We start from the raw sequence: 14,206 nt of genomic DNA on the forward strand, positions 1-14,206 counted from the left end.
AACTCAACAAGAATATGATCATCAGAGTGAAGCTAGCACAGGGTGAAAGCAGAGTAAATGTTAGTAAGCTTTATTAATTCTCTTCTGGAAAGAATACACCTGGAAGAAGTCTCTCACTGGGAATCACTCAGGTAGTCACCATTTTAGTAATGAGACTTTATTTTCCATCCTTTTGCTTTTCTACAGAAATGTAAGTGTAAACTAATAATCTCACGAGTCAACATCCTGTCACCAGGGTCCAACCCTGTTCTCTCCATTGTCCTCCAGATTACAGACTCTGAACTACAGTTTGTCTACAGCGAGAGCCTAATTTTTTGGAGCTGAATACATGATTCACCCTTTGTCTTTTGTGGGTCCCCAGAGATCAGGAAGATACAGTGGGCCTGGGGTCCCACCTATAAGCTAGTGAACTTGGGACAGAATCTCTGAGCCCTGACTCCCCAGCCAGTGGTAGGTCTGCAATTCCTCCTTGAAGTCATAAAGTCAGAGCTGTTACAACCAAGCAGGGAGCTACAGCACCAATGCTAAGACTAGTGTTTCCATCTCCTATTTTCTGCCATTAATGGGCATCATAGTTCATACTTACTGAGAGTGACTACCATGTTACAAGTTGAATGGTTGTTTTACTGCACTTGATTACTGAAGCCATGGGCTTCCCTGGTGGCTCAGGCAGTAAAGAATCTGCCTGCAGTGTGCGAGACTCAGGTTTGATCCCTGGGAAGACCCAAGGAAGATCCCCTGGAGGAGGGAATGGCTACCCATTCCTGTATTCTTGCCTGGAGAATTCCATGGACAGAGGAGCCTGGCGGGCTACAGGCCACGGGGTCACAAAGAGTGGGACATGACTGAGCGACCAACATTTTCACTTTCACTGAAGTTTTACTTTTGGTGTGGATCAACCAAGTGGTTTGGGTTTCTGTTTCTGAGACAGCAGTCAGAGAAGAAGGTTCTGCCTTAATATGCTTGTGGCACAGAGCTGTGAGAGGGCGGGTAAAGGTGCTCGGAGAGGAGAAGACTGGTTACAGGTGAGCAGGAGAGGTCTGGAGCAGAAGAGGTCTGCTTTGGCTTTGGTGCCTACCAGAGGAATTTCTGATTGCACTTTCTGTGAGTTTAACATAGGCCTCAGGACTTTCAGGGATCACTACATCTGCAAAAAGAGCACAGTCTAAGTTGACAGCTAAGGTCTGGAAACCTGGATCCCCTGATGGCAAGAAAATAACTTTCCTAGAGGGAAAAAAGGAAATTAATCATTCTGGGCCGATAATTCTCGAACATACAGATAAGTCTGAGTCCGACCACCAAAGGGTTCCTGAAATAAATCATAATAAAGGCTCTCATTGATGGAGAGTGTTTTATGAGCCAGGCGATGTTCTGGGCACTCGTTTATCCTCACAGAAACCCTACAGGGTGTGTGGAAGTGTTATTCTCATTTTATTGATGAAAAAAACTGAGGCCCAGGGGAATTGTTATTCATTCAAGTTTCAACAGCTAGTAGTGGCATATCTGGAATTGCAATCCATACAGGTTCTAGAGCGGTGCTGTCCAACAGAAGTGACATACATTGTTTTAAAGAGTCTAAGGGCCACAATGACAAGTCAAGGGATGAAAATAAATTCAATACTTAATTTTACTAAATCAATGAATCTAAAGTATAACATGTAATCAACATAAGTACTATTATCAATATTTGACACACTTGCTTTGTGCTAAGTCTTTGAATTCTGTGTATTTGTGTAAGTGCACTAGACGCAGCAAATATCCATCTGCACAGTCACACTTCAGTGCTCAGCTGTCACGTGTGGCTGAGGGACTGCATATGAGTATTTCTGCTTTAGATGCAAAATGCTTAGCTATTAGGCTGCACTGTAAAAACAAAATAGAAATGAGAGAAATCATTTTCTTTCTGTACAGTGTCAGCCCCTTGGGAATCCAAATGTGAACCATCACACAAAGAAAAAGCAGAAACTGTCTTAGGAAATGTGTGAGGCACGTTTATAAGGGCTACAAATTGGCCTCTGGTTATTTATTCTATTTAGACTCACCTTTCTTAAAATGCTCCTCTTTCTCTGTCCACCCCCTCACTGTATGTACTTCCTGAGGTTTCATATGTCTTGTTTCCCTTTGTACACTCTTCCTGTGTGGTCTCCTTCCTTTCCTTGTGGACCACTGACATGTGGATAACTATCTAATCTACATTTCTGTTTCCTGACCCATGCAGCCATCCACTGCTGGCTTTTTCCTGTGGGATAGGCCTCAGCATCTCAAGTTCAGGACATGCACAGAGGAACTCACCACCTCCCGCTCTCTCACTGCCCTGACCCCGTGGCTCCACAGCCACCTAGAACATTCTCTCCTACTCATGGTCCTCAGAGCCTAGGACACCCTGCATCTTTTACCAAGATGCTCACACCAGGAAAAATCACTTCAACTGCAATCCAATCAGCCATCAGGCATGCAGGGAGCCGTCTCACGATTTCTCACAGCTCTTTCATCTATTCCCAGCGCTGCTTCCTTAGTTCAGGCCATCACCACACCTGTGTCCTGGACTGTAAAGTGATTCCATCTGGGCTTTCTTTCAATGTGCCCTTCTCTAGACATTGTTGAGACAGGTTCTTTGAAAACAGACACCAGATCCCATTGCCTCCCTCCTTAGAGCCCTGCTGTGACTGTCCAGGGTCTTCATGGTAAAACTGCTTTTCATGATAAACAGGTTGCTATATGACCAGGCCCTGGTTCGCCTTTCCATCTCCTCTTTGCTCACTCTCCACCTCTCAATCAACAGCCCTGTCATTCTAGACAAACTCCAGGTGACCGAAGGTGCTGAGGCTGATGGCTGTCCTCTCCTCTGGACACTGTCACATCCTCCTGACTGACTTCTATTCATTCTGCAGGTCTCAGCACAGGGTCTTTTCTCTAAAGCCTTTCTCCAAAGCTCTGGCTCAGCCACCCATGGGCTCTGTTTTCACATCACCGTCTGCACCCTGCTACTCCAGCACCAAACGTTTCACACAGGTGTTTCTTATTTGTCTGTGCTCCACCCTAGAGTGTTAGGGCTTCCTTGCTAGCTCAGAAGTAAAGAATTTGCCTGCAATAGGGGATGCAGATTTGACCCCTGGATTGGGAAGATCCCTTGGAGTAGGAAATGGCAACTCACTCCAGTATTCTTGCCTGGAGAATCCCACGGACACAGGAGTCTGGTGGGCTCCAGTCCATGGGATCAAAAAGAGTTGGACATGACTTAGCGACTAAACCATCTCCACATTACCACACTCCCACCCTAGAATGTAAGCTCTTTGAAAAGAAAAGGAACTGTGTATTTCCAGTACTTATAAAGTGCCAGTCATATAGTAAGACTGTAAGCATATGTGTGATAAATCAGTGGTCATATCAATTTTGCATTTGTGAATCATGTTAATATCCAATTATGCTACTGAGTACAAGTTCCCCTGATGGGAGAAGGAAGATGATTCTGCTTAGCCTATGGGTTTTCAGGACAGTATCCATTCCTTCATATTTTCTTTCAAGGTAGCATACACATAGGAGGAGCTCTTTCCTACCTGATAAGCCAACAGCTCCCCTGAGGTAGAAATCTTTATCTTCTGGACCCTCTTCATCCTCAGATGGCAGAGTTCTGGACACGGCGGACTCCAGGTCACGGCTGAGGTCATAGTCATGGTCCCATTCCAGGGGGATGGAGTCCACACTGGCAGGGGTGTCTCGTCCAGACCTCTCGCTCCGGAGGGGCTGGGCGAGTGAGAGGGAGGGGTTGGAGGAAGGCTGTGGGGAGAGCATGCCGTCCGTGGAGGTGTCCCGCCAGTGGAGGTCCGACAGAGCTCCAGCCTCATCCAGTTCCAGCTCCCGGTCAGAGAGGTCGTGCTCATCATCTGGGAGCTAGAAACGAAGCCAAGAGAGCCTTGTTACCGCAGCGGTCAACGGGTCCCCTCCCTTCTCTGTGCTCTGCCTCTCATCAACGCTCAGCACCCAAGCCAGGCTGGACCACATCCCTGTCTTGGTAGGGTTAATTTTAAACTTCCTATCATCGAATAATAAATAAGTATCTTCTGAGCACTTTTCAAAATGCCTTATATGTGAATCTAGTAAATTCTCAGTTTTATTGGTGGTAAAATGGAGATAATATTAAGACTTACATCAAAAACTTGACAGAAGATTAAATAGGATACTGTAAATAAAGATAACTTAGTACCTAACCTACAACACAGTAAGTACTGAATGGCACAGATCAGGAGCCAAAGGGAATCACTGATAAAACCCTAGTGTTTTACATAAAACCCTGGTCCTTTTACACCTTATATTCCAGACAGAAAATATACTTTATCACAGAAGATGACAAATATTCTAATAATAATATCTTGACAATGAGCTATGATTATGGTAGCAATTAGGGAAAAGGAAAAGAAAAATAAATTCAGCTAAATAACCACATCAATTCAGCCACTGTTTAACACTGCTCACCTTTACCCTCTTGTTTCCTCTAGAAGCTTCTTGATCTTCCAAGGAAGATGTGTGCCAAGTACTCTTCTAAGCTCTTTATATGCATGTATGTGTATGTATATACATACATATGTATATATATATGTATATACATATAAACTCATTCCATGCCCAAAGCAATCTTTTCTATAAGGTAGGTACAGTTACTAAGCCAGGTTTACATTAAGGAAACTAAGGCAAGCCATATGAAGCCAAGCACTCTGGCTCTAGAGTTCAGCACCCACTAAACGATGCTACTTGATCTCACATTATTAATTCTCTTCAGATTTCATGACCACGAAAAAACAGTGTCACGTACGGGCAGGCGCATCAGTTTCTTATGGTATCTTTCCACGCGCCCAAAGACCTCTTGACAGTAACGTCGGAGCTCGTCCAGCTCTTCCTCAATGACGGCCGCATCCAAGGGCTCACTCTTTTCTATCAGCTGTTCTCCTTGGGCGATTATCTGCTCAATCTTATTGTGGTTCAATGAGATTTCCTGCTGGAAGGCCTAGGGAACACACCTCTGATGTTAATTTTTCATTACTCACACAAACATGAGGTAACTCTAAGATATATATTAAGAAAAACCATGTAGGGGATATTAAGTTTACCATAGACAAAGACAAGCCAAGAGGCTATTACTTTCTAAAGACAGACATAAAATTTTGAAATAAGGACAGGAAGCAGAAATGGAATTGTTAGAATTCCATGACCAGAAAGGCGCCTTTGCTTAATAAAATTTACCACCATGGACAGTGTGGGTAAGAGAATCATAGGAAAAAACATTCAAACCCATCATAAAGTTGAGAGCACTGGTTGTCCCTGATGAAAAGTAATGGCAAGCAGTAGAGAGCCACTGAAATTAATTTAGCATTTTAAACAATGCTACTCAATATTTAAATTTTAGGTTTTCTAAAATTTCAAACATGAGTGAGAAAAACCACCCAAATCACAATTATCACAAATTCTTCTCAGAGGATTTGACTATTTCAGGACATAAGTAGGAAAAAGTGTAATTATTTGAAAAACAGGTAATTCTGGATTCCATAGACTTATTTTATATGATTCAAAACAGTTAAGCCTCAGGGAACATGTTTCAAGGGATAAATTTTAATTCAACACAAGAATGAACTCTGGAAGAGTTGAAATTGCCCAATAATAAATAGACTGCCAAGGGAGAAAGAGGGCGGTTATAAATGCTATGACCCTGCCAGAGTCCAGAAAGAAAAGATTCAACTACCACTTCGTAGAAATTTCCTGCTGAAGCTTTTAAATAGGTATTTATCTGTGAAACAACTTGGGAGAGTTGAGGTGAAGAGGAAGGATGGAGAAGCTGGTGAGACTACCGGGACTATTTTATGATTTTTTTATTCTGAGAATCTAGCAAAGAATCTAGTGCTGAGGGTCGGACACGACTGAGCGACTTCACTTTCACTTTTCACTTTCATGCATTGGAGAAGGAAATGGCAACCCACTCCAGTGTTCTTGCCTGGAGAATACCAGGGACGGGGGGACTCTGGTGGGCTGCTGTCTGTGGGGTCACACAGAGTTGGACACAACTGAAGTGACTTAGCAGTAGCAGGATTAAAGGTAACTTCCTTGTTTTATTACGACAGCTTTAAAGTCACAGGCACCATGAGTGGTGGTTTAGTTGCTAAGTCCTGTCCGACTATTGTGACCTCCTGCACGGGAGCCCACCAGGCCCGTCTGTCCATGGGATTTTCCAGGAAAGAATACTGGAGTGGGTTGCCATTTTCTTCTCCAAGGCAACATGACAATTCTTATAAAAAAAGTCTACGTATCCTATCTTATCTTGGGTTGAAGATTTCATAAGCTTCATTGCATATTAGTCAAGATGTTAAACAATCTTCCTTTTAGGGAATCCTCATATTTAATATATATCCCTCCCCATGTAAAATGCTTCACTGTTTTCTCACTTTCATCAAGAGGCTCCTTAGTTCCTCTTCACTTTCTGCCATAAGGGTGGTATCATCAGTGTATCTGAGGTGTTATTGATATTTCAGGTTAGTGAAAGTGAAAGAGGAGAGTGAAAAAGCTGGCTTAAAATTCAACATTCAAAAAACTAAGATCACGGCATCTGGTCCTATCAATCAGTTCAATTCAGTAGCTCAGTGGTGTCCGACTCTTTGTGACCCCATGAATCACAGCACGCCAGGCCTCCCTGTCCATCACCAACTCCCAGAATTTACCCAAACTCATGTCCATTGAGTCGGTGATGCAATCCAGCCACCTCATCCTCTGTCGTCCCCTTCTCCTCCTGCCCTCAATCCCTCCCAGCATCAGGGTCTTTTCCAATGAGTCAACTCTTTGCATGAGGTGGCCAAAGTACTGGAGATTCAGCTTCAGCATCAGTCCTTCCAATGAACACCCAGGACTGATCTCCTTTAGGATGGACTGTTGGATCTCCTTGCAGTCCAAGGGACTCTCAAGAGTCTTCTCCAACACCACAGTTCAAAAGCATCAATTCTTTGGTGCTCAACTTTCTTCACAGTCCAACTCTCACATCCATACATGACCACTCGAAAAACCATAGCCTTGACTAGACGGACCTTTGTTGGCAAAGTAATGTCTCTGCTTTTTAATATGTTATCTAGGTTGGTCATAACTTTCCTTCCAAGGAATGAGCGTCTTTTAATTTCATGGCCGCAATCACCATCTGCAGTGATTTTGGAGCCCCCCAAAATAAAGTCTGCCACTGTTTCCACTGTTTCCCCATCTATTTCCCATGAAGTGATGGGACCAGATGCCATGATCTTTGTTTTCTGAATGTTGAGCTTGAAGCCAACTTTTTCACTCTCCTCTTTCACTTTCATCAAGAGGCTTTTTAGTTCCTCTTCACTTTCTGCCATACGGGTGGTCTCATCTGCATATCTGAGGTGACTGATATTTCTCCTGGCAATCTTGATTCCAGCTTGTGCTTCTTCCAGCCCAGCATTTCTCATGATGTACTCTGCATAGAAGTTAAATAAGCAAGGTGACAATATACAGCCTTGACATATTCCTTTTCCTATTTGGAATCAGTCTATTGTTCCATGTCCAGTTCTAACTGTTGCTTCCTGACCTGCATACAGATTTCTCAAGAGGCAGGTCAGGTGGTCTGGTATTCCCATAACTTTCAGAATTTTCCACAGTTTCTTGTGATCCACACAGTCAAAGGCTTTGGTATAGTCAAGAAAGCAGAAATAGATGGTTTTTTGGAACTCTCTTGCTTTTTCCATGATCCAGCGGATGTTGGCAATTTGATCTCTGGTTCCTCTGCTTTTTCTAAAACCAGCTTGAACATCTGGAAGTTCATGGTTCACATATTGCTGAAGCCTGGCTTGGAGAATTTTGAGCATTACTTTACTAACATGTGAGATGAGTACAACTGTGTGGTAGTTTGAGCATTCTTTGGCATTGCTTTTCTTTGGGATTGGAATGAAAACTGACCTTTTCAACAATCCTGTGGCCACTGCTGAGTTTTCCAAATTTGCTGGCATATTGAGTACAGCACTTTCACAGCATCATCTTTCAAGATTTGAAATAGCTCAACTGGAATTCCATCACCTCCACTAGCTTTGTTCATAGTGATGCTTTCTAAGGCCCACTTGACTTCACATTCCAGGATATCTGGCTCTAGGTGAGTGATCACACCCTCATGATTATCTGGGTCATGAATATTTTTTTGTACAGTTCTTCTTAGTATTCTTCCCACCTCTTCTTAATATCTTCTGCTTCTGTTAGGTCCATACCATTTCTGTCCTTTATTGTGCCCATCTTTGCATGAAATGTTCCTTTGGTATCTCTACTTTTCTTGAAGAGATCTCTAGTCTTTCCCATTCTGTTGTTTGCCTCTATTTCTTTGCATTGATTGCTGAGAAAGGCTTTCTTATCTCTCCTTGCTATTCTTAGGAACTCTGCATTCAGATGCTTATATCTTTCCTTTTCTCCTTTGTTTTTTTGCTTCTCTTCTTTTCACAGCTATTTGTAAGGCCTCCTCAGACAGCCATTTTGCTTTTTTACATTTCTTTTCCACGGGGATGGTCTTGACCCCTGTCTCCTGTGCAATGTCATGAACCTCCATCCATAGTTCTTCAGGCACTCTGTCTATCAGATCTAGTCCCTTAAATCTATTTCTCACTTCCACTGTATAATCATAAGGGATTTGATTTAGGTCATACCTGAATGGTCTAGTGGTTTTCCCTACTTTCTTCAATTTCAGTCTGAATATAGCAATAAGGAGTTCATGATCTGAGCCACAGTCAGCTCCTGATCTTGTTTTTGCTGACTGTATAGAGCTTCTCCATCTTTGGCTGCAAAGAATATAATCAGTCTGATTTCGGTGTTGACCATCTGGTGATGTCCATGTGTAGAGTCTTCTCTTGTGTTGCTGGAAGAGGGTGGTTCTATCACTTCATGGCAAATAGATGGGGAAATAATGGAAACAGTGACAGACTTTATTTTCTTGGGTTCCAAAATTGCTGCAGATGGTGATGCAGCCATGAAATTAAAAGATGCTTGATCCTTGGAAGAAAAGTTATGAGTAACCTAGATAGCATATTAAAAAGCAGAGATATTACTTTGCCAACAAAGATCTGTCTAGTCAAAGCTATGGTTTTTCCAGTAGTCATGTATGGATGTGAGAGTTGGAGTATAAAGAAAGCTAAGAACTGAAGAATTGATGCTTTTGAACTGTGGTGTTGGCAAAGACTCTTGAGCATCTCTTGAACTGCAAGAAGATCCAACCAGTCAATCCTAAAGGGGATCAGTCCTGAATATTCATTGGAAGGACTGATGCTGAAACTGAAACTCCAATACTTTGGCCACTTGCTGTGAAGAACTGACTCACTTGAAAAGACCCTGATGCTGGGAAAGACTGAAGGCAGGAGAAGGGAACCACAGAGGATGAGATGCTGGGAAAGATTGAAGGCAGGAGAAGGGAACAACAGAGGATCAGATGGTCGGATGGCATCACAGAATCAATGGACATGAGTTTGAGCAAGCTCCGGGAATTGGTGATGAACAGGGAAGCCTGCCGTGCTTCAGTCCATGGGGTTGCAAAGAGCTGGACATGACTGACTGACTGAACTGAACTGATGTAAAATGTTTAGCTGCTGGTTTTGAATTATATATGAAACATAACAAATATACTTAAACATTAATTTGGCACCTAGGAAAGCAGTCTGTGTGGAATGAAGTTCCAATATAAGACAGTTGAACTGGTCTGGATCATAGGAGTCAAACTATATGGAAGTGCTTGAAACCAATCAAAAAACCACCATCAAAAACGAAAATGACAACCTTGCAAATCAAGTTCATACTTAAAGTGCATGTGTTAAGGGGAGTTGTATCTCCTGATAATGCTCTTTATTTCATTTTTAATATTTTTCTTTTTTCTGAATTTCTTCTCAGTCAGGAAGATCTACATTTTTAAAAAGCAAGGATTCTCATATGTAAAATACATAGCCAATGGGAATTTGCAGTATGACTCAGGGAACTGAAACAGGGGCTCTGTAGCAACCTAGAGGGGTGGGGTGGGAAGGGAGTTGGAAGGAAGGTTCAAGAGGGAGGGGACATATGTATATCTATGGCTGATTCATGCTGATATTTAGCATAAAACAACAAAATTCTGTAAAGCAATTATCTTTCAATTAAAAAATAAATAAAAATTTTAAAAAAGAACAGTTCTTTAGTATGCTCTTCACAAAAGTATCTATAAAACATTTCCTCTTCAGACTCTTTGCATACCAATTTGAAAAAAAAATCACTGTTATTCTATTACCTTGAGCTGCTTTATTTTAGCTTGAACATCACACTCAGAGAAGTGCTCAATGTTGGTGAGCTGCAGATCCATCTCCGTCAGCCACACCAGAATGCTGTCCCGTGCTGTCTCAAACTCCTCCCGCTGGCCAATGAAATGCTGGAGAGAAAAGAACACAAGTGAAAAAGCCACAGACACATGCTGAGATGGAACCGCCAATTCCAGCCTCCTCCTGGGCAGTCATTTCCTCAGTGAGCAACGAGAACACCACAATGTTTTACCAAATAAATCATATGCTAGATATCCGTCTGGTCATCCCAGTCTTACAAAGTCATTGAGATTATGTCCTAACACTGTACTCAAATGGCCCCACTCTGTCCTCCTGGCCTCTAAGCTACAGAGGAGGCGCAGCATGGACCTTGAGTCTGCGCAGGATGGAGGTGACGCGCTTCTGCAGGTTGTCCCATCTCTGGTTGCCTTTGTGAACCATCTGTTTGAGGCTGCCGGCCGCGTCTGTGCGGTTCTCTCTGGCCAGGCGGCGGTACTGCTTGTTGATCAGCTCCAGCTGGGTCAGGCTCTCATGGACCTGTCGCTGGAAAGCCTGCGACCACAAAGAAGCACATCAGCCGGGGAGATCTGAGGAGTGCTCTCAGCAAGGGCGTCTGGGTGTCCTGTCATGAAGTCAGACAGAACAGGAGGTCTACTCTTCCTGAGAGAGTCATTTCCTGGGTAGGTTGACAGGAAGTCTAGGGGTCCCCAAGGAGAGAGGGGTCTGGAATTCTCAAGGAGGAAGAGAGGACAAACTTTTTTTCCTCTACATTCCATATATATATATAAAACAATAATGTATCCTGCCTGAGGACAGTCTCTGGATTAAACCTTCTGGCTAATCCTGTTATCTTAAAATGTAAATTGTGGGAGTATGTCTGGTGAGGTCTTTACAACCTCCAGACATTCTTTGGATTCATTGGAGAGTATATAACTCCATTGCTAACACAAGCAAGGGAGTACTCTTTCTACCCCCTTCTGATGTCTATGTCAGAAGCTTTCTTTATCTCCTTTATACTTCAATAAAACTTTATTACACAAAAGCTCTGAGCAATCAAGCCTTGTCTTTGGCCCCAGATTGAATTCTTCTCCTCCAGAGGCCAAGAATCCCGGGGTCTTTGGGAGATTCAGCAACAACCTTTCATTCCCCTCAAACAGGAAAAGACACTTTGTAACCAGTGTAAACTTTCCCTTGTTAAAGAAAACTCATGTTACCCCTGTGGCTTAAGAAAGGGAGTTGATCAAACAAAAATACAAAAGAAAATGGCAGACAGTAATAAATATTTGTATATATACAAATCCATATATGATACACATATAGAATATATACATATACATGTAGAACATACACATATTCATATGATACATGCATATAAAATGTACACACATACCTATATATACATATACAAATAGCAGCCCACTCCAGTATTCTTGCCTAGAGAATTCCATGGACAGAGGAGCCTGGTGGGCTTCAGTCCATGGGGTTACAGAGAGTTGGACACGACTGAGCAACTATCACACACTCACTCACATGTGTAACACACACGATATACATATGTAATATAGCTTTAAAAATAATAGTCTAAAAAAAACTTTCCCATAAAGCAAACTGATTACAAAAATATGTTGTTGCTTAGTCACTAAGTCATGTCCTACTTCTGCGACCTCATGGACTATAGTCTGCCAGGCTCCTCTGTCCATGGGATTTCTCAGGCACGAATATAGGAGTGGGTTGCCATTTCCTTCTCCCACAGATCCTCCCAACTCAGGGATTAAACCTGTGTTCCTGCATTAGCAAGCGAGTCCTTTACTACTGAGCCCCCAGGGAAGCCCACAAAAATATGGATGTATGCTGAAACGTGAGTTTAAAATGTTCCAAGTTTCTGACGTCAATACTGAGAAAAAATATCATAAAACTGCTTCTTTTATTTATAAAATATGTTATTTCCTAAGAAATCCAGAAATTGCCTCAATTCTGGTGTCCTCTTAAACAAAAAAAAAACTACTTTTTGCAGAATGTCTTCTAAATGCAAGCTATTACTGATTTTTAAGAACAACAGCTTAGTGAAACAGAAGTAACCTTACAAAGAAAAAAGTTTCAAACACGCTCTATTGTTTTTTTGCTGTGCCCATGAATGATTTGGTTTGTATGAAACATTTTAAAGCTGATGTGACACCTTACAGAGTATTACAGAGTAGTGTCTATCTACTTTGGAGGTTACCCCATGCACCCCTTACAGTTTCTGCAGGTAAAATACTTCTTTTTCTCTGCAATATAGCCTAGCCCTAGCAATAAGAGTCATTTGGCCAAAATAAAATGAAGCTTTTACACTTCAAACTTAGGTGTGTGATTTATGACTGACTTTTATTCTGGCATTGGACAGAAAATTCTGTGACTAATTGAACTGCACTCATCGAAATCCCAAACTTTTGCTTCTTTTGGCTCATCACACTACTCATACATGCTACCAAACTCCTGCCTCTGAGATGGCTTTCCTTCTGAGAGTCATTTTAAGAGCCGTCATCCGAGTAAATCCAACCATCTATTTTATAAAACTTCAAATTATTTCCCCAGAAAAGGAAACAGTAAGGGAAGTTCAGCTTTTGCAATTACTGGAAGTCACAGAATATATTTTCTTACTGAGGTGAAGGTGGGCATAACAGATGGGGACCCCAGCACCCCTAAAGCTATCCCCAATGTTTGTGCAATTGAACAGGCAAAAATCGCCCTCAAAGTTTCATTTTTGTAATTTATTTTTCTCTTAAGAAAATTAACTACAAAGATAAATAATAAAATCAATCATTATATCTAGCTAGTTGTATAAATAGCATTTATATATATAAATAGCATATATATATAATGCTATATTTATACAGCTTATATGAATAGCTAGTTATATAAATAGCATTATAAGCTTAACTATATGGCTAACCTTTGTCATAAAGTTTTGAGTCTAAAATAGCATCATACAAGATCTTACATAATCTTCTTTGTAGTGGAAGCCGATTATAGAAGGTTTAACCTTTATGAAGCTGTGAGTAATAAGATGCAGTACAAGAATATTTCCACTAGCACTGGTTCACACCAGGATAATCTGAAATCTACTGCACAGTTTATTGTGGCTTTTTACTAGAATTTTACTAAGGCAAAGTCTTTTAGATAAGAATCCCCCCCCCCCCCACCGGGATTTAGTCGAATAGTTATATATAGGTCCATATTCAGACAGCAGAATAACTCTTATTTATTTCACATAGTATTTGAATACTTGTATAGCTTTGTGTAGCTACCCATCTATGACTCTTAGATTTTAAACCCCACAAGAACAAAAACCAAACTTCACATTTACTATAACAGGCCTCAAAAAAAAAAAAAAAAAAAAGCCTGGTTAATTGCTATTACAAGGTAAAAATGAATCCAGCTGAATTTGGTTGGATTTTTTAATCTTATTTTAAAATATCTCAGGGAGCTTGAGGCAGACTTGGCAACCAAAAATGACTTTTGTAAGATAACATGCATTGGAACTGTTCACAGTTAATATATATGAGAATACAACTGCCAATCAATGGATATTGACTGGAAAAGAAACTTCAAATTAAAAAATGGTCAACTTTAGGGACCAGTCCTTGGTGAAAATGAGAGGCAGTTGAGAACTGGGGTTTCATCCTATCACAGTGATAGAGAAGATTTGAGACTGCCCATACAGGCAAGGAACTAGATGAATATGATTATATTGCTGTTATTTTTCTCTATAAATTTGAAAAATCTTAGTGACTCAGTGGCACTGTTCCTCATTCATAATTACAGTTGGTTTATGATTTAAAATATTTGATCAATTCTGGAGTCAATTTTATTTTTCAATGATTAAAAGATAAGGGGAGACTGGTGGGCTACAGTCCATAGGG

At 41.4% G+C, this 14,206-nt stretch overlaps 1 protein-coding gene across 16 annotated transcripts in view; it reads right to left on the reverse strand.

Annotated features, from left to right (window-relative positions):
* SYNE1 (spectrin repeat containing nuclear envelope protein 1) overlaps positions 1-14,206 on the reverse strand; it is a 494,970-nt gene that overhangs the window by 24,562 nt on the left and 456,202 nt on the right. For 13 of the 16 annotated variants that reach the window (XM_040238710.1, XM_040238708.1, XM_040238701.1 and 10 more), the window contains 5 exons: positions 10,674-10,856; positions 10,277-10,414; positions 4,811-5,002; positions 3,558-3,891; positions 1,079-1,147 (listed from right to left, as the gene is read on the reverse strand). In XM_040238710.1, coding sequence (XP_040094644.1) covers positions 1,079-1,147; positions 3,558-3,891; positions 4,811-5,002; positions 10,277-10,414; positions 10,674-10,856 — 916 coding nt within the window. The remainder of the gene's footprint in view (positions 1-1,078; positions 1,148-3,557; positions 3,892-4,810; positions 5,003-10,276; positions 10,415-10,673; positions 10,857-14,206) is intronic. The other 3 variants (XM_040238711.1, XM_040238704.1, XM_040238706.1) reach the window with 1 other exon arrangement.

Source organism: Oryx dammah, unplaced genomic scaffold (assembly GCF_014754425.2).
Source record: "Oryx dammah isolate SB20612 unplaced genomic scaffold, SCBI_Odam_1.1 HiC_scaffold_4, whole genome shotgun sequence".
Taxonomy (NCBI): Eukaryota; Metazoa; Chordata; class Mammalia; order Artiodactyla; family Bovidae; genus Oryx; species Oryx dammah.